The sequence below is a fragment of the Thunnus thynnus genome, chromosome 6 (assembly GCF_963924715.1).
Source record: "Thunnus thynnus chromosome 6, fThuThy2.1, whole genome shotgun sequence".
Classification (NCBI taxonomy): domain Eukaryota; kingdom Metazoa; phylum Chordata; class Actinopteri; order Scombriformes; family Scombridae; genus Thunnus; species Thunnus thynnus.
In genome coordinates this window covers 28,054,012-28,079,299 of record NC_089522.1, presented here as the reverse complement: position 1 = coordinate 28,079,299, position 25,288 = coordinate 28,054,012, and the positions used below count along the sequence as shown (strand labels likewise).

Here is a 25,288-nt window from a genome sequence, read left to right as displayed (position 1 = left end):
CACTAGCGGCTCAACGCATCAACAAGGAAAACTTTACAAAACAGTCCCAACTTACAAATGCATTACCATTAAATGACAATATAATTTTGATTGATTGTGATGTTAAAATAATGAGTACAATAAATAATTAAGATTTTCACTGTAATGGATCAACTTTAGTGTACGAGGTTGTGACATATTTTGGTAAACGGTCAGAAAAAAACAGGGAAAAACATACAAAACCATCAGCATGATCCTTAAAAGATAAGTCTGGTGATATTCAAACATTTTTCTTATTGTCAATGAAACACCAAACTAACAGTTAATTGATCCTACTTACAAGTATTTTCTGTGTAGACATAGTTTACTCCTCTGTACCCAAAAAATACACTATTCATTCCTGTTTCAATAACATTTGTGTCCAGCTGTTTTAGGAAATGATTTTGCTTTGTAGGAAATTAAATGAACCGTTTCAACATCTTCAATAGGAACTAATGAAATGAAAACGTGACTGCTGTTATTAGTCTTGGAAGCCGTTTCTAAACAAACCGCTGTGACCATGAATCTCTGTGTGATGAAGGAACATGTCATCCAGCGCGGCAGCGAGGCTCGTTGGCTCATTGACGTGTTTTTAATAGTTTTTTTGGACAACAATGGAGGTCAACGGCACAGAGGAAGAAGATATATTAGGCTTTCGGATACACACACAATACTTATACATAGGATCGATTCATTGTGCACATGAGATGTACTGACAATAAGTAAGATATAGAAAATCGTCAGCCAAATCCTTTAAACTTTGACCCCTTGCTGAGATTTAAAGTGAATCATGAATCATGTGGCCTGAGCTCATTTGAAACTGTAAGGCATGTAGCTCCATGAGTAACAATTAGCAACATTCATAAACAATTTAAAGGCTTAGAGAAATACTTTTACGGTAAGCATAAATATCGATAATACACATATAAGCGTAGCCTCACCTGCAACACCTCCTGTTCAGTATTAAAGCCTGTGTGTTCAGTGTTTGGATCAGCTGTTTAGGTACATCCGCAAACGTGTGTGTCAGCAAGCGTGGATATCAAAGGTATGAGTGTTGTATACGTCCAGGGTCTATACATGTAGGTTTACATTATGTGTTTAAATATGAATGTAAAGATGAACTGTATCTGTGAAAGTGTTGAGTGTAACGGAGCGAGCAGAGTCACAAATCCTCCCCGGTTGTTCCTCAGCGGGAGAACTTCCTGGGTCTGAACGGAGGAACGGCGAGCTGATGCTGCTGCGCCGTCCTCTCCTCCTCTATCGGAGCCAGGTCTTCTGCAGAGCCCCACTTTTTCTTGGAGTGGAACAACGATACCAACTTCCTGTTCCTGTTTCGCTCTCTGGCCTGAGTGACGTGAAACTCTGAGATCACAAGAAACACAAGTGTTACCCTCGACGGAGTTATCTTGGAGTTTTGAGATATTACTTTTTAAGGTTTTCACATCTTGATTGTAAAACTGATCCGCTTGGATGTTCTTGGTCATTTTTCCAAAGAACAGACACCTACAGTAAAGGTATTCTAACAGTTACATTGGAGATATGACTTTCAGACATTAGAAAAATCAGTTTAAAGTAATAGTTTGACATTTTGGGAAATACACCTGTTCATTTTCTTGCTGAGAATTATATGAGAAGGTTAATACCACTCTCATATCTGCAGCCAGTTAGCTTAGCTTAGCATAAAGACTGGAAACAGGGGGAAACAGCTAGCCTGGCTCTGTCCAAAGGTCTAAAATAAAAAAAATCTGCCTACCAGCACCTCTTAAATTCACAAATTATCTCAATTGATTAATCTGTGCAAAAACCTAAGTATAAAAATGATAAGTTTTACAGGCATTATGTGCCAGACTATTTCTTTGCTATTCCAGGAAGTGACTGCTCCCGGCCATAAAATTGTCCAAAATAGGACATTAAACCACAACCTGTTACTTATACACTTCAGTTTTTGCACAGATTAAACAAATTAGATAAAAGGTGTTAATTAGTGAGCTTTAGAGGTGCTGGTAGGTGGATTTTATTTACCTTTTGTCAGAGCCAGACTAGCACTTCCCCTGTTTCCAGTCTTACTGCTAAGCTAAGCTAACCGGCTGCAGCTTCATATTTAATGACATGACATGAGAGTGGTATCATTCTTCTCAAAGCAAATAACCATATTTCCCTAAACTATTCCTTAATAGAAAAAAAATAAGCATCTTATTTTATTTGTTCGACAAATAAATCAAAATTTTGATCACATGTACTGTAGTCAAAGATTTTTAGTTGTTGCTGATTTGTCCCGTAGATACAATTAGAAGATTTTTATCCAACTTGATTTCATATAATGCTTCAAACTCGTCATGCAAACTGTGAGTCTTTCCAAACAAAACATCCTTACACAACTTTACTTGTAGCTTTAATAAAATTGTTGGTTATTATTATATCAAAGCATTCGTAACTCAAAAGCAAAAGTATGAGGCACTCACGCAGCTCGCAGTCTTCCTCTGGACCCTCTGGTTCTCTGATGTTCAGATAATGGCAGGCAAGATGGCCGCTGTAGTCCCTTAAGTTTTCTTTGGCTCCTGATAAGAGAGAAAATAAATCTCTGTAAGGTGAAACTCGTCATAGAAGGCAGCAGGTATGTGACTTTACTGTCACCTGACACCAAGAGCTTAAAGGAACAAACCAGAATCCAAAGGTAAACAAAAATACCTAAATGAGATCTGTGTCCCTCTCTAACTGATTGACAGATCTCTCTTCATGTAAAATCATGTAAATATCAACAGTAAATGAAAAAAACAAGGTTTTTAAGTTATTTACATCAGTAATTATTGTAAACATTGGTGTAAAAAAGGCGTATGATAATTTTTTTATTACATTTCCTTAATTTTATCTGTAACTTTTAAGTTTCATGGTTTGAAATGAATAAAAGCAGTTTTTACCGTATGTCCCTATGAGCAGGTCAAGAATATTCTGATGACCGTGTAACGCTGCAATGTGTAAAGGCGTATAACCCTGTAGAGCAAAAACAAGAGTAAAACAAAGGAAAAACATACATAAAGAACATTTAAAAAGTGTGTTTTCTGAAGTTTTCTCTTTTTCGGGGACACTGGTGATGAAACCTGGCATGAAAACACACCCTTAACAACGCTCACTTCACTGACAAATAAAGGGCAAAGACGGTTTAAAATGTTTTGAATGACACTTTTAACATTTTTACTTTGTGCAGAGTTCAGGGGAATAACTGGTTAAGTGCTGGAAGGGTTTGGTACCTACCCCCTAGAGGTTCCCAGTCCCAAAGGCAGCCAATGAAAACAGCATGGAAAAAAATATACAAATTAGCAAAGGTTATGGAAACACAAGATAATGATAAAAACATAATTGCTAGGGTAATTCGCTGAAAATTGCATACTTTTAGAATTGTGCATGCTGGCACATAGACACACTGTTTTGGGAAACAATTAACATGACATGACATGATTTATTAGCGGAGTACTCCTGCGGCTCGACAACACGTGCTGCTGTAATACATTTGCACAGCTGGATCTTCACGGAGATCATTTAGGAACATTACATCACTGAAGGGGCACAATAGAAGGAACCAGCAGAAATGTTGTTGTCCTGTTGTTATCCATTCAAATCAAACCTACATACCCATCAGCTCCTGATAAAAGCCTCGATACTCACATGCTGCAAAAAAAAAAAGAAGAATGACGTGAAGAAATCAATCATTGTGCACATCACAGAAAAGCAAACTGCAATGTATTATTGAATTAAAGGGGCATTCCACCAGTTTTACACATACAGTACCAGTCAAATTTTTTGAACTTTTGACCAGTACGGTAAAGGTTAATTTATTCATCATGAGGAAGTACTGAAAACCGTATCATTTATTCTGTGGCTCTCAAGTCTGTAATCAGTCAGGCAAGGTCAGAAAAAGTGAAACCAGAAGTAAGAAAACCTCAAAATCACAGTAACACTTGTAATAATGCAAATGACTTTAAATCAAAACTGGAACATAACAGTTTCATTCCATATGTTAATATCAGGACAGTCATTTTTTTTAAGCGATACTGTTTATTCCATAGTTCTGTTTTTAGCAGCCTTTAATCATCATCTTTTCTTTTCAACAACTCATCTTTCTTAAAAACTAAAAAATATATATATTGGATTCTTGTACCGGAACAGAGTTTGAACAGAAAACACATTAAACAATCTACCAGCGGATGCCAGTAAACTCCAGGAACACGCTTCATGTTTTTAGAAAAACTAATGATGCAAATTCTGAGTGAGAGATTGCATTGAGCTACAGATGCTACTGTACGTCAGGACTTTGTCTCTCTATGAAAGACACTGTTGAGTTGCATTATGGGAAATGTAGGATCCAGTATTTTTAGAGCTTGACCCACATTGGGGATTAAAAGTCAGGATATCTCGGCCTCTGCTGCTTCGATTTTTAACCATTCTTCTGTTAATTTTTGCACAAAAATGAGCAATAGTAAATAGGTGGAATGCCCCTTTTAAATCACTGCTCATTGAAAGAAAAGAAATTGCACTCACTGATTTAGTGTTGACATCAGCACCGGCATTAGCCACGAGAGCCGCCATGTCCTCGTTACCATGTTTGGCGGCCCAGTGCAGAGCTGTCTGTGTACGAGAAGGAAAGAAGAGTCATTCATAAAAGAGACACGTCTCCACTACGATGTTGCGTACTATTGTCAGCAATTGTAATTACTGTGGCATCATTACAAGTTGTCTACAATGTGCGGGGCAGCTTCTCATTGGCTGTATGAGGGCAGAGGGCCAGCTGCGCACAGAGGGGAGCGGACGAATGGAGGGATGGTGAGACGGAGGGATGGAGAGATGGTTTCCTGCCATCTAACGGAGCCTAATTACAAAACAACACAGCACTGTGCCCACAGTTGGGGGGCCCGGCCGCCTGTCACCAGGGGGGAAGATTGATGATGTTAGTGTGACCCGCAGAGGGGAGACCCACCCAGACATCAGCGCACTACTGTCAGCACACGTCAAGCGGGGGGGGGAACACGGGCCCCCAGCGCTACACTAAAGATACACCCACATGCGAACATGCTGAATGTGTGCGTAAATGTGAAAATAATAAGACACATGTATGTAGCAGAAAAGTCACAAACCACATCCACCTGTTTGACTTGAACTGTGATCTCCTCTTGTTTTTCCTGCACACTTTAAGCTGCGTAATTATGGGCTATCAACAGGTGAAAGCGGAGCGTAAGTGCAGATGTCGGCTAAGAAACCACATCCATCCCCTCTGAGTTTGACCCTTAACACACTGAATCAAACAGTAACCATTTCAGAATTACTTATTAACTGTGCATGGATGAAAACCTTATAACCTCTATTTTTGGAGGCTTTCATGCTTGAAAACTACTTTTCTGAGCTCCTCAGAGGTTGTGGGGTTTTTTTTATCAGATGGCTACAACATGCAGCTTTATTTGTAGGACTTCATCTTGTCTTTCTTTGTTTGGAAAAATTCATAACAGAACCAGTTATATTTTTGTAAAATCTGGAATTTTTCAACTCAATCACACTTTACTCAAATAATATCCTCAATAAAAATGAAACTTGTGGTTCCACCTTCAGACTTCAGGAGCTGTGCGATCTGAAATGAGCTGGCATCTACACCTGTTGAGTGTTGTCTAACACATATACCAGATGACTCATTTCATATACATTTGTCAGATGCTTTCTTAAAAGTTTCTGCCACTCTTCAACTCAAATACATGTTTGTGCCTCTCATGTATAACCGTTACAACTGAGTCACAGAGCAAAAGAGCCAGAAAAAGAATTACCCGGCAATCTTTGAAAAAATCAGTTGTTCAACAACACTTAAAGCTACAGGATGTATGTTTTTTTCTTTTATTTTTTTTAGTTGAAATATGCTCCGAAGCATGTCTTAACGTAGAGAGGTGCTGTCAAAGTCTTGTCTGACTCATTAAACAACCTGGCAGCAGTACAGAAATATTTCCTTCTTAAGTTTGTAAGCGAGTCTCGCCCTTCTAACCAATAAGAGAAAGTCAAAGTCAGTGGTGGGAGCGCATGTGAACACACTTCTGGTTTACTACTTCTCTCATACTGAGGCTCCAAGCTAGCATTAGCTGCTGGAAGACAGTCGCTATGGCTTAACTCACAAGCTAGCAAGCTCTTGATACCTGCTCCGTGATCTCTGTTTCTTCTGCTGTTTGCTAAACCGACTTGATCAGCATGTATTTGAAAATGAGCGCAAGCAGGCTGCATGGTTTCACAGACTCTCATACTGCAGGGTGGGGGCTGGAGGGAGGTGGGTCTTAACAATCTACCATCTAACAATCATATAATTTTGTTTACAGCGCATGTTTAAGTGCGGTTTCAAATAGCACAGTTTATTTGTTTTTCAGAGAAACTACAGCTAAGATCTCTGACTCAAATGTGATGTGATACATGAGAAGCTAGCACACTGCTTGAACATGACACAAGTCCTTTCGTGTTTTGTGTCGAGCCAAGACATCAAATTCTTGCTAATTGTTGTGCAACAAGCCTGTCCAACAGCTGGCAAGAGAAAAATGTCTCCTTGTATCCACTGAGGGGAATGAGGAAGTGATATGAAGGTACCCTTCTATGTGTCGAGCGTCTGGGAGACAGATTGTGATAGATGCTGTCTGGCTCGAGTATCTCCATCTCTTTTGTCTGTCCCCTGTCATGTCTGAAGACAGATTGGCCAAAGGGCTGTTTGACAGACAGTTCGGCAGGTCTCCCGGTGGGCAGGAGTGACGGACGAGGTTGAACAGGATGCAGCGTCTTCCCTTCCTGCGCCTCTCGTTTCTGTTCCTGCCCACCAGGCACCCCCCACCGACCTGTCCGATCACTCAGGGACGGCTCTGTCCCCCCCCCGCCACACGCTCCCCAGTGAGGGAAGTGGTGGCTAAAGAGGCCTCGCATCAACGGGAGACACAATGGCCTGTGTGCCTGACACTTTTCTAGATGTGGAGGAAGACAGAGAGGAGTGATGGGATAATAATGTACTTACAAACTGTGTGGCAGAGGAAGTCCATCACAGCAGGGACAGAGGACGACATCATGAGGAGAGCAGGAAGAGAAAAACAGACTTGATTTAGGTGAGATGTAGGATGTAGGTGTTTCAAGCCAGTTCACCTTTAAGCCACTGTTTGAAAAGCATACCTATAAAACCACCTGATCCTAACGAACATTTGGTCAGAACAGGAAACACTTAAGTCCTCCCAGGATGAAGAGTAATCCCTTCAGTCCTGGTCAAACATGTGATTTAGAGCTGAGACGTTTGGTACAGTTAACATAACTTCTGTTGAGCAAGGTCCAAAACTTGACAAATGCACGTCAAACACCATGCAGTGACTCCCAGTTTGATCTGGTTCTCATGAGTCCTGTGACCTTTTTGATTCTAGGTGAGGTATCTCTTGTACGCAATCTGTGGCAAAGCATCCACCTCTGCTGAACAGAGGAAAGGCTGAAGCTAAAAGGGAACATCAAAGAGGCCTGAGGGGGGACTTAGCACCTTCCCAGGGACACAACCAGCATTGTTCTACAATTAATCCCAGCCTGCTCTATTACTTTCAGATTATCTTTAAGTGGGTGAAGTCTTTGTGGGGCATTAAGGCTCTCCTTAATCTCTCACCCCCCCCCATCTCCCTACACTTCAATGGCGGCCGTGCTATCTTGTCCGGGTGGGGAGAGCAGAGGCTTAGGGCTACTCTTAGAAGGTGGTCTGCCATGGCCACAGGACAGTGTGAGAACTGTGACACAGGGGAGGGACAACAAACATGAGCTCAAATCTCTTAAGCGCACAGGGAGACAAATAAAAGGATTTGGGTTGTCAGGGGGCACAGGAGCTAAAAAGCTATCTTTCATAATCCTTTTGATAGTGGACCTTTGAAATGCATGATCTGGATGTTTTAACACAGGGTTCTCAGAATACTATTAAGGGGAAAATCTCGACAGAATGAGCTTGTGAAAGTTATACAAGCAGGTCTGAGAGCGAGGAGTTTTGTATTGTTTGGTATCACAGTCGAGAAATCGGTAAACACGGAGCTGAAATACGGTGAGTTTTAACGCAGGTAAACTCGCTCCTACAGGCTAGTTGTTGGTGTTAAGAGTTATTACACACAAGGTGAAGACAGAAGTTTGAGATGAAACTCACCCCCTTGAGAAGGATGGTCATGGTCACAGTCGGGAGGGTCAAAATTAGAGAAAAAGAGGCTTTAAGTCAGACAAAACTCATATAATAAACAACATCCAATACAGTATTATGAGTTTATAGTAACTACATCTTACACAACAACATGCAACAGGTTATATTCAGTAATATATCAAATACTCACTGAGGTGAAGTCCTGGTTTGACCCACAAAAAAAGAACAAAACACAAAAGACCATATTAGTCAAACCATGAATAAATGATTCCAACAATTCCTTTTTGAGTTTTTGAGAAAAAGTGTCTTTTTATGAGCTTTGTTCAGGACAATTCTGGTTAATTTCAACGTGGGTCTTATTTGCATAGTTTTGTTCAGTTATGATAACACTGGACTCACCGAACTGATTGCTGAGATTGCAACAATGTCAGACGGGGTCAAGAAAACCCCGAGCGGTCAAACAATCAGGTTTTAAATAATCAAGGTTGTAAACAAACCAGATTATTTAAACCCCTTTATTTGGAGGTAAAACTCTGCACAAGCTCTTATTACAATACTATCTTACAGACCTCACTGGCTTTGGGTTTTACAAAGCTGTTTTATGAGTTTGTTATTTAAAAAAATGTTGCACTTGACACATTTCAGTGGGAATTAATTATCGAGAAGGAAGTTTGTTGTCCTGTTTGAGAAGGTGGTGGAAGTCCTTTGCTGATTAAAAGATTTGAGGGAAAGACTTGTAGAGAACCATAAAGAGACTTTTCTTAAAGACATGCTTCTGTGAATATTCACAAAGGGTATAATGTGATATTTCAGAGGGAGGCCTGCTTGCTACAAGTCTTGAATTAGCTTGTTTACATTTGAACATTTTGAATCAGGTGCTTTATCAAAACTAAAAAGAGGTGAAAGAAAGAAGAAGCTTTGATTAACAAGTTTCACTGCATTTTTCCCTTTGCTGTGGAGAGTCTTAAAAATTTTTCTGGGACAGTTTTGTTAAGTTTATTTAAGTACAAGATAACAAGCTAGCAAGGCTAATGAAAATTAGCCAACTGACAACTTGTTGATTGTTTCTGTCGGTCACATGACCCTCACCTTGCAGGACACACTGAAGCACTCCCTCAAAAGTCAGTTTTTTCTAATCCTCTTTTACTGTTCTCCTTTTTTGTCTCTTTCAAATAAATTTGGCTAACCTTGTGATTTGTTTAAAACCTGGCTCACTGTCCGCCTCATCAGACCTTATTTTTTGTAGCATTCCCGGATTTCCAGATATTATTACCAACAGGACTGATGGCCAAAAATATGAAAATAAGATCCAACTTGTAATAAACTGTAATTATCCTTTCAGAGGCAGAGAGAAGTGCTGCTACCTTCTTGTGTGCCAGCGAGGGGTCTTGTCTGAGCAGCTGAGAGAGATCAGGGACTCGAGCGCCAGCAGCGGAGTAGATCCACTCCTTCTCTATAGGGTCCAGCTAACAAACAGAGAAAGGTGGGGGGAAGGTGGGGGGAAGGTGGGGGAGGGAGGGGGGGGTTTGTTGGTATGTCAGACGTGCCATGTGCACATACACATATGCACAAACACAAACACACCCTAGTGTCCACATCCTGTTGTGGGCTCTTTTGATAGTGCTGAAGCTACAACCCTCTAATCCATTTCCTACAAACGTCTGACTCATTGTCAACTGACACATTGCGGGAGACACCCATGTTCACACCACACCAACTTTAACGGTTTTTACTTTTACCTCTGTTAGTGGTTTAACAGGAACACGGAGTGATACCGCAATGTTCATGTGTCACTGAGTAAGAGACACTTAACTCAAAGGTTATTCATCCTCTACGCTGTTTTTGTAGTAAGAGAAGCAATAAGAAAGAACATGAAAAGGACTTACAGCGACAGCAGTGGAGCCCATGCTGCCCGTGCACTCCTCGTCTTGTTCCGGCTCAGACTGAAAAGACAGAGAACGTTACTCAACGCTGACAAAATGAGCAACAGTGGTGCAAGATAACTGTGCTGTATGAGTTATAATGCTCACACAGCATGATACAACATCACAGGACAAACACACACACACACAAATAATCACACTGCTGTGATGTTTTCCAGCTGATGAGACATGACCAAAGGGTGTCAGACAGATAGAGGGGTAATGACAAAGCGAGACAGAGGTGACGGTTTCACAGGTTAGGGGTAATGAATAACAATCCAATTAACAATTAACCAAAAAACAACACGCCTGCAGTGAGGCCATGTGTTTTTGTCACTGGTTCAGTCTAAAGAGGGTCAAGAGAAGGAAGAAAACAATGAACACACCCTTCTAGCAGTGTATAAATGTGTCACTTTGGCTGATTTATGTGAGAGGGGAGAGGTTTTTTTTCTACTTCATTGCAAATTGTTCTCAGATCATACAGAGACATGATGTTGAAACACTTGGGCCTTTCATGTGTCTTGAATAAACTGCCACACGTCAACGTGCCGAACATGAAAAGTGGAGGGTTAGTATTTATCCAGCCTATTCCAATCTGGCACATGCCCATTTTTTTTTCTTTTTTTTTGTACTTTTGGTGGAAACCAATAATAGCGGGCAGTGAAAAACACTAGGAGGTTGCCAGTAAAATACACTCCCATCACTTTCTCTCTTTCTTTTTTTTTCCAGTAATAGTAGAGTCAGTTGCTTCACCTTGCATTAGATGTGGTGTTGGGAACAATAGAGTGAAATGAAACTTTATCTCAACAATCAAAACAAATTTCCAGAAGGGGAAATCAGCTGACCGACAGTGACATTTCACACAACAGGGGGATTCAAGCTATAAATGTTATACAATTAAACAAGACAAGAGTCTACAGCCATACTAGTGACTCTCTGAGGTACTTTGAGCTAAACATGCTCACAATGAGTGTGTTTGATCTTGTTCTGGATATGACGTTTACATGAAACACAAGAAACCAGGTTATTAATCTCGCTATAATCTGTGAAAGTTTCTGTGATTGTTCAGAAACCTGAATAAGGTTAACATGTCAAAACAAGTTTATCTTTATTTAACCCAATACCAAAAGTTCGCCTCGAGGGGATTTACAGTCCGTACACAACATCCTCTATTCTTAGATCTTTTTTTGGATAAGGAGAAACTCCCCCAAAATAACCTTTATCAGGGAAGAAATGGAAGAAATCTCAAGAAGAGCAACACAGGGGGGATCCCATGCAAAAGATGTTGTGTGTACAAAATAAACCAAATAACAAAATTACAGTATTTTTATATTTTATGCCATGCTATTCTGGTTTATATTGGAGTACTCCACAAATAGTGTTTACATGTGCAACACATAATACTCCAAAAACCTGATCATTCAGGATACGGGTTTGCATGTAAGCAATAAATGATGATGGGAATATCATCTGTTTTGCAGGTAATTGATCATAAATCAAAGTAATGGACACATTCAAATTTTGATCTGATAACGGCGTTAAGAGGAAAAGTCTGAGGATCATCAAAGTTCATCGTCTGGGAACCTTGAATGTCATAAATGTACAGAGTGTTGGGCCGACCAATCGTCAGAGAGTCATGCCACTAGCATGGCTAATAAAAAGAGATGTTTTGCCTTTGATGTCCCAAAGTGATAAAACAGTGATAAAGTGATAAATGTGTCACTGTTTAATGCTGCTCTCATATATGCTTGAGAGGTGGTTGTTAAAATGGTAGTTTTGTCCTCAGCAGAGAACTGTAGCTGCTGTTTGCTTGTTACTCTGGATTTCAACAAGTTTTCAGGGATGGAATAAAAGTTTCAAAGCATCCATAGAAACTTCTCGAACCTCCTGCAGCATGATCTCCTCGGTACCTTTTCTCCACCGTGAAACCATCACGATCGACTGTGACCGACATGAAATCAGACTGACCACAGCTGCTCCTCTCTAAGAAGGACTAAACTACAAAGTGAGATACTGGGAAGGAATATAAATACATTTCACCTTAAAAGAACCAGAAATTATCTTCCCCAGAGAATCATTCTGCATTTGGGAGCACGATATTACGAATTTCCTATCAAGCTTTGCATGAATAACAAAAACAGTTTAGAGCCTCAGGTGCTCTGATTAAGAATAACGTTACAGAGAACCAGCCAGGTAGCTTCTGTAAAACAACTGGCTGTCGTTAATAGAAAGTTCAGTCACTAATACCTTAAGCAAACTCACTTAATCTGACTGAAGCACTGTATTAACACACTCCAACATATTTCATCTGTCTATTGTCTCAAGCCACCAAGAAAAGCCACATATCTTCCTCTGAGATGAATCCCAATCTCTTTAATGAGCACAGATGATTATTATCTTTCTAATGAGTTCCAACATGTTGCTCTTTAACATAATAACAGAGAGCTTCATTTAAATGCAGATTCTTTCCCTTTTCTTCCAACTGGTCCTCCTCCCACTCAGATTCAACAAACTGTAGGTTACAAATCCAGGTAATTAACTTAGCACCATCTGGTGGTTAACAGAGGAACCGCTGGAGTAGTTTTCACCCTTTCACCTACAAGATGTGCCCTTTCTCTGACCAAGTACAGTGAAATGTGATTTAATATCTTTTTAAAATAACCCACAGTGAGTTTGGATCTAAATGTCTTTTGGAATAAGATGATATTCATTAAGAAAAACTTAATAAAAAAGGTTACATTACTCCAAATCAGCATATTTTACGGGGCGTTAGTGTTTTGTTTGACTTAATAAATGACCGAAGAGTGAGCTTATGTTTATACAATTACTTCATCATAGTCGTTTGAACAACTTTCTGAAGAATTTAATTTGTCTAAACATGACTTTTATATTTTTTTTACAATTGAGACACTATCTTCAGAAATAAAAGGAGTGTGAGAACATACGTAGGCTGCCAATCTGAACTCGAAAAACTGATTATTGCTCTTGACAAAGACGGTAAAAAGAGGAAAAATCTATAAAGTCCTGCAACATGAATCCCTTAATAATAGTTTGGATATCAAACAAATGGGAATTGGAAATGAACAATTTCAGATGAATTCTGGGAGGAAACATTTGAAACTGGACACGAGGTCTGACTGCAACTAATGATTATTTTCATTATAGATTAATCCACCGATTATTTTCTCAATTTATCGATTTAATATTTAGTCAATGAAATTTTAAAAAAATAGTAAAAAAATGGCATTCACACTTTCTCAGAGCCCACAGTGATGTCTTCAATTTGCTTGTTTTGACTAAAGGTCCAAAACCTAAAGATATCCAATCTACTGTCATATGTGACAAAGAAAAACAGCAGCTGCAACCAAAGAACATTTAGCATTTTTGCTTGAAAAATGACTGAAACAATTCATCAATTATCAAAATAGATTCGATCGATTCTTAGTTGAAGCCCTAAATTTGATATCTGCTCAGATATTCTGAGCTTCTTGAGCAGATTGGTCAGTCATGCTGTGATCAATACATGTTAAAAACAGTTTCTTTGTCAATGTCAGAAAATATCAGTTATGTTCATTCAGTCACAGCAGGTGAGTTTATCTTCCACTGGAACAGCCTCATCCATGAAAACCATGCAGACTTTAGCTTTATGCTAAATTATGCTGTCTGCTGTCTTAATTTCTGGATTGTACTGTGATGGCAGATTATTAGCGACAGAAGAATTTAGAGTCTGAACTGAACCACGTATCATCACTCAGACAGCGACAGATCATGTCTCTGCCTCCTCGTCAGGCTTGTTTTGGTGGAAAAGGAGTGACGTAGCCTGACACTAATAAACTACAACACACATGCCTACGTTCACTAGCCACTGTTAAAGGATATGGCTGGATTTTCTATATTTTTCTTATATTGTCACACCGCTGCACTGGATGACGTTCCTTCATTATGAAGAGTTTGGTCACGGTTGTTCTCCAGAGAGTTGTTCTGTGTAAGGCAGAGTTAGCTTCATTAGCTTGTTGTGCTACATATCACAACCTACTGACTTTGTACTAAAGATATTTGATAAAGGTACAATGTGATATGAAGTCAAGAGGTTCTGATTTGTACCTCGCCCATAATCTTCGTGATGAAGGAACATGTTATCCAGCGTAATGATGAGGCTCATTGATGTGATTTTAATAGTTTTTGGACAACAATGGAGGTCTACAGCACAGAGGAATAAGATCCATCAGGCTTTGGATGCACACACAATACTTGTAAGAAGATAAATTCATTGTTGGTTTGGTTTTGGCTCTATGGGTGGAACTCTCAATCAGCCAAATTGTCACCTTTGACCCAAAATCTTTGTCCAGCTCATCCTCCTCATTGCTTTGCCCTGAGGGTTCCTGGATATGGACAAAGAAACTATAAACGAAGGAAGGGTCATTACATCACAATACCAACGTTATAATGCTCTGCTTGGTGCCAGAAACACTTCAGAGAATATAAACTGATTTTTCCAAATGTGCGCATTTGTCAATTTGGGCTCCAAATAGTATCCAGATGACTATAGACATACTATACAGGACTCATGATGAATCATTAAAATGCTCAAAAAGTTGCAAGTGAAGTGTCCCTTGAAAATATTGAGTTTAGGATAAATACATTTTGTTAACAAAATCTGTATTCTTCATTCCTTCTCTCCTCCTTTTATTTCGATCAGGACGCTGCTTCACAATGATCGACAGGGACAATAACAGCTAATGTTACGGGAATATCACATATTCAAATGAAACATTTACAAACCTCCTCTGATCATTAACTGTGCATTGGTAGGCTTTAAACTAACCTTTAGCTATGAAACAACAAAGGCCGTCTGTCCGCCTGGTCACCATATCAAAAACTGTAGATTACATTTCATAACGTTAGCTAACGGGCTCAGAGTTCAACCTCAATCATATATGCATAAGAAGCTCCAGTCCGTTATTAATCTAGTAAAACATTAACGTAACTTGCAAGCAAATCATGTATTGAATTATACATACAAATCAAACAAAATGTACCTTAAATACACATGAAACATTAGCTAAATAACAACACAACAACATAGCGGTGCCTCCATCACCCAGACTGTGAAACCAAGAGAGGAAAGATGAAGGTGCCCGTTCAACGCTACGCTAACTACCCGGAGCTGAGCGTGGCACCAACGTGCGTTCACGTGCTACACAGTGACATAATGACCCTTCCTTCTTTTACAGTTTCCATGGATGTGGACGACAGGAGGTTGCTGTAGAGTGTGCTGAATGCTGCCTGTTACTGTCTGCTGGTCCTACAGACAATAATGTGTGATAAACTCAGACTTTCTCTGATGCCAGTGTGTGTTCACAGGACAAACACGTAGCTGTGTCGTGTGATGGCTGAGTTTTAGCAGCCAGCATTAGCACTTTGCTTGCTCTTTTCTTCCCTTTCGCCATCTGGGTGTGGACAGATAATGTTTGCTTTAGTGCCTGTTTGATCAAATCATGCGCGAGGATATTCCACCAGCGGCAGAAAATACATTAATCTTATAAATCTATGATTAAACGCTCAAGTTTATCGCATGAACAATATGTAAAAGTACTTCCAGAGGATTACTGTGCATTTAACCAGCACACATTGTGTTTATTTTCACAACAGTCAAGTGCTTCTATGCATTAGTTTTATACAACTCCACCCTTTATGTAAACAGATAAGCCCTTTGACCTTCCTTTTTCTTCCAATAGCAGCTAACTTGAATTTGGCCCAATGAAAGGGTATTTTTCTATTCAACAGTGTTCCTCTGTGTAAATATCCATGCCGCAGGACCATCACTGAATACTGACACAATGCTAAGAGCGAAAAGGCAGAATACACTAACAAAGACGGCCTTGTTTCGAGGTAAATGCGTCATTCCCATGAAGAGTAAACATGGCGTGCTGGGTCGATGGCAGATTCAGAAAGTTGCATTTTAGCACCCCGGTGTTGATGTTGAATCATCCCTGCTTGCTTATAGAAAAGAATAGTTTTAATTCACCTCTGCGGCACTTTCGGGCTCTCCACACGACATCCGCTCATCTTGAAGCTCCTTCTGGGGAAGGGAGGAGGTCGAGGTGTCCGTCACCTCCCATTGTACAGCGGATGGTGTTCTGTTGGGGCTCAAGTGTGTCTGTCCGTCCACTTCTGTCCCCTGATGTTTGGTGTCTCGCTCCTGCAGCGATTGTCTGTATTTCTTCTTTAGGAAAAGGTACTTCTCACCCTGTGAGACAGTCAAAAAGCACAATATAGCTTTAAAAAGTAGAAAAAGTCATGGCACAGACACAACTCCTCCTGACCAGATGCCATCTGATACAGTTTCTCACAGTGTTTTAATGTGTTTATCTAATAATGGAATTTATATTTATCTATACCAGTGTTACTCACATTTCTAATGTTCTTCAAATCAAATTATTCAGGGACCAAATCACATTAAATTAATGTGTTAATTTCTTTACACATTAACATCAATGGAACAAACTGCAAGGATCTGGACTTAAACATTTTCAAGCAATAATGAGTTATGTTTGTAAATGATTTATATAATGTAAAATCTGTAGGGTGTTATTTTGGTGTTACTGTTAACAGCTTGTGTGTGTGATTTAGTTCAACCTTTATGTTGAAAAAAAAGATCTCCATTTCAATAAAACCACCTGATTCAAAGACTAGTTTGGACATATGCTTATTCGCCCAGAGTTAAATATACAGTATGAAGATCGAGCCGTGATACAATTAGCTTAGCTTAGCATAAAGACTAGAAGCAGGGGGGAAATAGCTCACCTGGCTTTGTCCAAGCATTTAAAAATCTACCTACTAACACTTCTAAAGCTTACTATTTAACTCATTATAGCTAGTATTTTTTAAACATGTACAAACAAAATGTAATGTAAAATATAAAAAGAACTAAATGTGGTTTTACAGAGAGTTACATGCTCTAACTGCACCTGGAGAAGAACTAGTTACAGCAGCTAACGCCCTATAAAACCACAACTTGTCATTGTTTAATTTACTGCCTGAATAAACCAGATATAACTGACATATAATAAACAGTAGAAGTGCTGTTGAGTGATTTTTTTTTTTATGCTAAGCTAAGCTAACCATCTCCTGGCCTGGCTTTTTTTATTGGTGAAGCAGGACAAACTCAAGACATAATAAATATAAAACAACATTGCAGAAACTCAGACATACAGAGGAGGGGGCTGACACTGCGTAGAGGTGGGATGCATGTGGGTTAGTAGAAGTGTGTGTGTGTGTGTGTGTGTGTGTGTGTGTGTGTGGTAGATGTAGAGATTTTGTGTAACAACAGACAGAAAAGAGAGAATACACTCACAGAGAACTTTACTGTGTGCAATCTAATATAACAGCTCTGCCATAAATTCTACTTTTAGAAGAAAAAAACATAAAATAAACCTTTCTGACAATGTCAACAAAAACTGAAAATGTATAAGCTTCATAAAAGTTCCTAATAAAGTGCTCAGCATGTGTATATATACAGGATATGTGTATATATACAGTTGGATATTAATAATAATAGTAATTATTAAAAGAGGAGAAAAACAGAGAAGCTTTCAGACTAAAATAAACGAGTGGTATCGATCATCTAACATCTAAAAATACAGTCTGTGCACAAAAACTCCGATTAATCTGTCCAGTAACATTTTTACTGGCATCGATATGTGAAGATTCTTCATAAAAATAGTCTGAAGGAAACTGAAAACTGCAGCTGCAGTCCCTCGAGGGGAAACCAGTGGGTACAACAAGTTCTGCAGAAAACAAAGTGAGAAGACAACTCCTTGCCAGATTCAGTTCAGTTTCATAGCAGTCATTCCTTTTTTTTTTTTGTGATAAGCATCAGTGTGGAAATATGAATAGAGATCATGTGAGCAGAGCTTTTTTTTCTCCACAAAAGGTAAAAAACACTTCAATAGTTTACTTACATTCTCTGACTTCACCACAGCGATTCGGTCAATGATGAGCTTGAATTCCTCTCTGTATTTAGCTGCAGGGGGAAAAAAAACAAAAAAACATTTGGAGTGAAAAATTGAAAACTAAATATAGATACTAATTCCTCCCATTCAGTGGTACATTAGTGTTTCCAAAAGCCATAAAACGTTAAATAAAGGTGAAAAGAAACTGTACAAACTCAAGCTCAGCTGTTTCCTATGAACGACAGGAATAAATCACACTGTGTACATTATTAATGTATGAATGTGCACTTAATTCTGTTTAAAACCCCTGGACAATCCTGCACCTTATCAATATCTACCTGACTTGCACTAATGCACATTGTATTATAGCCTATTAACATCATTGAACAGTGTATACTAGTATATTCTACTTATGTTTATATCTCTAGTCTCTATTCTGTTTTTATTGATTCTACTTCTTTTTATATCTGAGTTAGTCTATGTAGTTATTGTCCTCATTATTTTTGTATTTTGTGATGTCATGTGGCTGCTGTAACACTTCCCTTTGGGGTTAATGACGTACTCTATCAATATATGTATCTATAGAGATATGTGTATTTATGTGAGCTACAGTCGCCTGAGTGAGATGCTGGTTTGTGTTTCTTTATTTGCAGTAAAGATGAAACTGCAGTGGGAGGAAGATCTGCTGCTGCACAACAACAAGCTAGATGCAGAAAATTTGCAAAAAAAACAGCTGCTTCAACAAAAAAAACAGAAGCAAGACATGCTAGAGTGAGGAAGGAGGTCCCTCTCCAGCACGAGCAAACATCACAGAGCATCCCCAAAGACAAAAAAAAAAAACCCTGACTCATTACAGTATATCTTTCCTGTGGGAACCAAACAGACCGCTGCTGACGAGCTGATAGACATCATCAGATAAAGCTATCTGTGTCTGTTTACAGATATTCAGACTTGTGCGGTCTGTGCGATTAAGAGCTGACTCTCTTGTTATCAAGAAGCTTTGTCAGCTGCACAAGCACAACATTTTTCCTGGCGAAGGTATTCCATTCATGCCTAGGTGTACGCGGTCATGCAGCTCTGGACAATTGAAGTGTTTCCCTTTTCCTGATGTGGACGGAAAGAACATTTGTTGTGAGATAATTGCTCGGCTCACGCTCACAACAACAGGAAATCCAAAGGAAGCGGCAGCCACTTACGTCTGTCTCAACAAAAGGATTCTTTGCCTACCACAGCGTGTAACAAGGTATACATGCTAGTTATTTATTAGCCAGAGGTCTGCACAAATAAGCAGCACACACGTCCACACACACATCCCCCCCCCTCCTCCTCACTCTTCCCTGCACCGCTACATGTCCAACCATGCCCCAGTTTTGCGACCTGATGAAAAAGCAACCCCCCCCCTCCCCCCCACCTCCATATTAGAGGTCCAAATCCAGTCATGCATGTGGACTTAATTATGATTAAAACACTATCATCACAATTACGACATGAAAAGCTGCAACCACATGCTACGACAGACTTTAAATATGTGGGAAGCACTTTTCTAATTGGACTGCCATGTCAGATGGCAGAGTATCGAGGCAGCTTTCTAAACCTCTGTCAACAACTGCGGTGCTGACTTAGCATCTGGACGGTACGTGCTGGCGACTGCGGCGCAAGGTCACATTGGATAATCATTTAGGGGGGTTTGAAATATGTTTGTATTTCAGACGGTGCCAAAGGTAAAGGCACTGTCAGATTTACAGCAATGATAAATGGATCATTACAAGCGTATTATTTGTTTTTTGGGCCAATAAGAACTGTAGGTATTCTGTCATTAGCCAGTTTTAAGTGTTTTATCTTTTAAGGAATTCAGTGGGATGTGTATCCACACTCAGTTGCCAGTTTGTTAGATAGACCTTGCTGAAAGAAGCAGCCAAATTAGGGCTGAAACTAACAATTATTTTCATTATCAGTTCATCTGTCGCTCACTTTCTCCATTAATCAATTAGTTATTTAGTCTATAAAATGTCAGAAAATGGTGAAAAATGTTGATAACTGTTTCCTAAAGCCTGAGACGCAACCTAAAATATCTTGTATTGTCCCAAAGATACCCAAAGATATTCAGTTTACTGTCATAGAGGACAAAAAATGAGAAAATATTCACATTTAGGAAGGTGGAATCACAGGATTTTTTCTTAAAAATTAAAGCGAGACTGTGCAACTTTTGAAAGAAGACTTAACACATCTACACATCTGTTATGAATACAAAGTTTAATTTATAAGCAATAACTGCAATATTGCTCTGATAACACACTCAGGAGGTTTGATGCTACAGCTTAACTTGGTCTGCTATGACTATTAGCTTCATGTGGCTAACTTTAGCTAACGTTAGCAAACTTTAGACATATTCAATGCTGTGTAAAACTAGGCCAGGTTGGTGACTCGTCCTCTACTTGTGTTACTATCACACTACATTTTACTATGTCACAGATGATTTATCACAAGAGTAAACACACCAAACCTCACCACACACATGTGTTGTTTCCAGGATGTTATTATGTATTAACGTGATAGAGTGACACCTCGTTCACTCTACGAAAAAGCTGCTCACCAGGAACATTTCTTCAAAATGTTCTTAACGCTGAGTGTACACAGCATCAGGCTGCATATTAAGCTGCACTACACAGCAATATCTGTTTAAATATTACAAACATTAGCTAACGTTTACAAGCCACCATAAACTACCGGTCATACCAGACCAAGTCAAACTGTAGACGACTCTATTGAGCTGATAATATTGTATTTTATTGCTTAACAATTCAACTGTTCATTGATATCAGGAATATTGTATTAGTCTACTGTAGCTTTAAAGGACAGAGTCACAATATGTCAAGTCTCTCTTAACACAACAGTCAGCATGTAAACACTGGAAGAGGTTTTCCAAGAGGAGGCCAAAATCCACAGTGAGTCCACACAGTCATTTGTGCAAAAATGTATTTAAAAGTTCATCTGAAGCTTATATGAGGCTCCAGCAGTCTGAGTTAGTCATATCAAGTGGATATCTGTCACATTTACAGTCTTTTTAACATCCAATTTCCTCTTTGTGTTTCCTTGTAGTGTTTCCTTGTTGAGCTGCAGTGAAAGTATAGTAACAAAAAGAGGAACTTTGTCACTAAAAAGACTGTAATGTTGAAAGATTTCTACTTGATTTGACTCATTTGGATGCTGAAGCTTCATATTAGCTTCAGATAAACTTTTAAATACATTTTTGCACAGAAGGAGGACTGTGGATTTTGTCTCCCATCATTTACATTGTAAATACATTATGAAGGAATCTTCAAATGGTCAGTATGAACAGGAGGAACGATTACAGCAAGAAAAACATGTTTCAATGTTCATTTGGGCCACAGACTGTTGTTTTAAGACAGACTTGAAAAATTGTGAAGCCGCCCTTTAAGTGGGACAGGATTTGTTGCAGGGCTGTTGTATTAGACTGATCAGTTAGATGTACATGTAATAAACCAGTGTCAGGATGCAACTAACAATTATTTTCATTATCCACTAATCTACAGATTAGTTTCTCAATTAACTGATTATCTGGTATTCTCAGTATTTTATTCCCATACTTTTTGTGACTTAACATCTGTTTATTTTTTGTTTTCTTATATGTTGTTGCACCAGGACTCGAGTAATGTGAATTTAGTTCCTTTACATGTACAATGACAATAAATCCTTTAAATCTGACAAGCAGGGACCAGAGAATATTCGCCATTTCTGCTTGAAAAATTACTTAATTACTAATTTTCTGCTAATCACAGGGATTAAAGCAAGAAAACATTTGTGAGCCTGAAAAGTTACCCAGCAGGAAGTATATTATATGAATTTAAAACCTCTCTATGCCTGAAATCAGGCACGGTGCCTGCGAACTTTAACCCCTGTAATCGACTAATCAGTTAATCGTTGCAGCTTTAAACTGGTGCAGATACAAACCTGCAAATGATCTAACGGTGCATTACAAATACCATAACACACACACACACACACACACACACACACACACATGCCCAAAGCACCGTATCCATGGAAGCCAAATATGAGAAGAATCTCTGTTGATAGCGATGATTCAGGACAGGATTGCATAAGCATCTGTACAGTAAGTGGGAGGAGGAGGAGAAAACCAAGCTCACAGTCAAACACCTTCACAGAAAATAGGTTAATCTCTACAATCAACAGTGAAATTATAATTATTCCTCTTTTTTTTTTTTTTTTTTTGCTGAGGGACCACAGAGTCACAGGGCCCCTACATGCATGTGACACACACATATTTCGATGATGGGTTGGTTTCAGGGCAGCTAACAGGAGGAGGAAATGACACAATTCCTGCTGAAACTGAAGAGCTTTGGAGGGGCTTTTAATGCAAACCAGATGTCTGCGTTACAACTGAGAACAATGAAAAGGGGGACATAAAAAGCTGTGAATGTTGCTTTTAAGAAGAAATAAATCAAAAATATGAACACAAGATCAGTCAGTTTAGTATTTGTGCCAGTTTCATCCCAGCAGCTCTGACTCTAACTGTCTTTTTTTCAGTCCTGGTCCTGCATGTTTTTATATGTTTCCAGCTCTAACACATCTTATCCAGATGAATGAGTCCTTATCAGGCTTCTGCAGAGCTCGAGGATGAGCTGATCATTTGATTAAGGTGTGTTAAAGAGGAAGGACACATCTGAAAACATGCAGGGCAGGGACTGAGGGAAGGAAAAAAAAAAAAAATAACACACTGTAACTGATGCAGCAAAGCGAGCACATTTCACATTTCGCCATTTTTTTCGGAAGGGGGGTGTTAAGCGAGCTGAATTCATGAGACAACTATACTCGCTACTTACCACGTAACTGCAAGTCACTATGGCCAATAAAAGGCTTAAATGTCTTCAGTATGTCTGCATTTTTGACTCTGCCTGAATTGCCTCCGGTGGAGTAGAAATAATCCAGCAGCGACTCTTCACTCACATCACTCATTGTTTATAACGTCTTTCTATAAACGAGCCGGTTGGCTTTCTTGTTGTTGTTTTTTTTTAAAGTGAGGTTATTCAGCTCTCCAAGGTAGTTTTCACTCAGCCATAGTACATGTAGTCCTCTTTGCTAATTTGTTATAGTCTAATGTCTAAACTTCACTCCACCCAGACGAGCTGACCGCTGCTGCGCCTCCTCCTGTTAACCCTTTAACCACCGTCTCAGCATCTTATTTCTCTCTCTGTAATCTCTGTCAGGATGTTTATCTACTCGGTGTTATTCATTCACTTACTCACTCAGCACTAATCTCTCTGTATAGCAGCGGTGGGAAGTGACTAAGTGCTCAAGTATTGTATTTAAGTACAATTTTGAGGTATTTTTACACGAGTATTTCCATTTTCTGCTACTTTATACATCCACTCCTCTATATTTCAGAGGGAAATATTGTACTTTCTACTCCACTACATTAATCTGTCAGCTTTAGATACTTGTCAGATGAAGATTTTACACAAGTTATAATATAATAAGCTTTTAAAATACAACAAATTGTTAAAGATGAGACCAGTGGTTTCCAACCTTATTGGCTTTTTGGTGTCTTACAAAAAGCAGTGTGTAGTCGGAGTCACATTTCAGATGTCTGTGAGTTGTTAACAGCTTTTAGTGTATATGATGGGGGACAAAATCCACAGTCCTCCTTCTGTGCCTGTGCAAAAATGTATTAATGGTTGATCTGAAGCTTATATGAGGCTTCAGCAGTCTGAGTTAGTCATATCAAGTGGATATCTGACACATTTACAGTCTTTTTAACATCAAATTCCATCTTTGTGTTTCCTTGTTGAGCTGCGGTGGAAGTATAGTAACAAAAAGAGGAACTTAAGCACTAAAATCTACTTGATTTGACTCATTTGGACGCTGAAGCTTCATATTAGTTTCAGATAAACTTTTAAATATATTTTTGTACAGAAGGAGGACTGTGGATTTTGGCCTCCATCATTTACATTGTAAGTGCATTATGAAGGGATCTTCTAATGGTCAGTATGAACAGGAGGAATGATTATGGCAAAGAAAACAGGTTTCAATATTCATTTGGGCACCTGATTGTTGTTTTAAGACAGACTTGAAAAACTGTAGATGATCTGAATATTTATTCCACCAGTGTCTGAACCTATAACTCAGTTGGAGTAGAGAAGATCAGGACATAGGGGCTGAAAGCAGGGCCGACTTCACCACTTTTCTGGGACCTGGGTGAGATTTTGCTTCGGTGAGGCTCCTCTACAACAATTATTGTTCTCATCATAGTTTTTACTGTATTGATAATATATGGATATCACACAGGAGAGGAGGTAATCATAACTTATAGTGATGTTCAGGCTGCATGTGGCGACATAGATATCGTGTACATCCAACCCTTGTGGGACACAGCTGCAGGACAAAAAACAGCAACAAGGAGATGTTGTCTACACAGTAAAATTTGCAAGCTCCCAAGTATTTACTGCAACGTTTCAACCTGTGAGGTTCTGTCAGGCGAAAACATTCCTGTGAACAAGAAACAGGCTATAAACTGTTTATGTTTCTTATTCGCATGAACGTTTGCCTGCTGAAGACCTCGCAGGTTGAAACATTGCAATAAATACTCTGGAGCTTCTCTTTTATTCCAACACATTATTCGACAAGCCTAAAAGGTCGTCATATGATTGAAATGAAGTACTGAACTCATGTGTTATAATCTATATTTAGATCTATAAACAACCACAACGGTGCCAAATGTGAATCAAACTACTTTTAAAACTTGTTTTTGCTTCATGCGCCGATATTTGACTCTGCACGATGCATTTGGGTCACAAGTTTTAAACTTGTAAACAGCCTCCCCACCCTCCCCCCCCCCCCCCATGTGTACACTGCTGATAACAGCTCCTGTGCAGGGCCAGTCAGTTCAGGTATTAGACACAGAACACATTGTCAGATTAATTGTGTGATTGCGCTGTAAATATTAAATGTGCTGGACTTACATTTTAATCCCTCTGTCCTCCTCTGGTATAGCTTCTCTTTGAACGAGTTTCCATTTAATTTAGAAATGAGTGATTTGTATTTCATGTTTTAGGGCTGCTGCCCTAAGAAGACAATATTGTAATTACAGTAAGCTTCTTATAAGCTGATACAATTATTGAGGTGAGGAGTTTATATTGTCGCGTGAAAGTGGGACCTTATGCTCTTTCAATTTAGAAAACAACACAACTTTTACC

General features: G+C 39.1%; 1 protein-coding gene across 1 annotated transcript; it reads right to left on the bottom strand.

The window, feature by feature from the left end:
* Positions 1 to 496: 496 nt before the first annotated feature.
* Positions 497 to 23,238, bottom strand: LOC137184993 (ankyrin repeat domain-containing protein SOWAHC). The gene is made up of 11 exons (XM_067593175.1): positions 22,919 to 23,238; positions 18,063 to 18,124; positions 16,127 to 16,348; positions 10,063 to 10,119; positions 9,541 to 9,642; positions 8,367 to 8,378; positions 7,040 to 7,042; positions 4,549 to 4,641; positions 2,937 to 3,009; positions 2,481 to 2,576; positions 497 to 1,380 (listed from the first exon to the last, which is right to left on the bottom strand). The coding sequence occupies exons 1-11, from the start codon at positions 23,049 to 23,051 to the stop codon at positions 1,205 to 1,207; spliced, it is 1,029 nt and encodes a 342-aa protein (XP_067449276.1). The 5' UTR covers positions 23,052 to 23,238; the 3' UTR covers positions 497 to 1,204.
* Between the last annotated feature and the right edge of the window lie 2,050 nt (positions 23,239 to 25,288).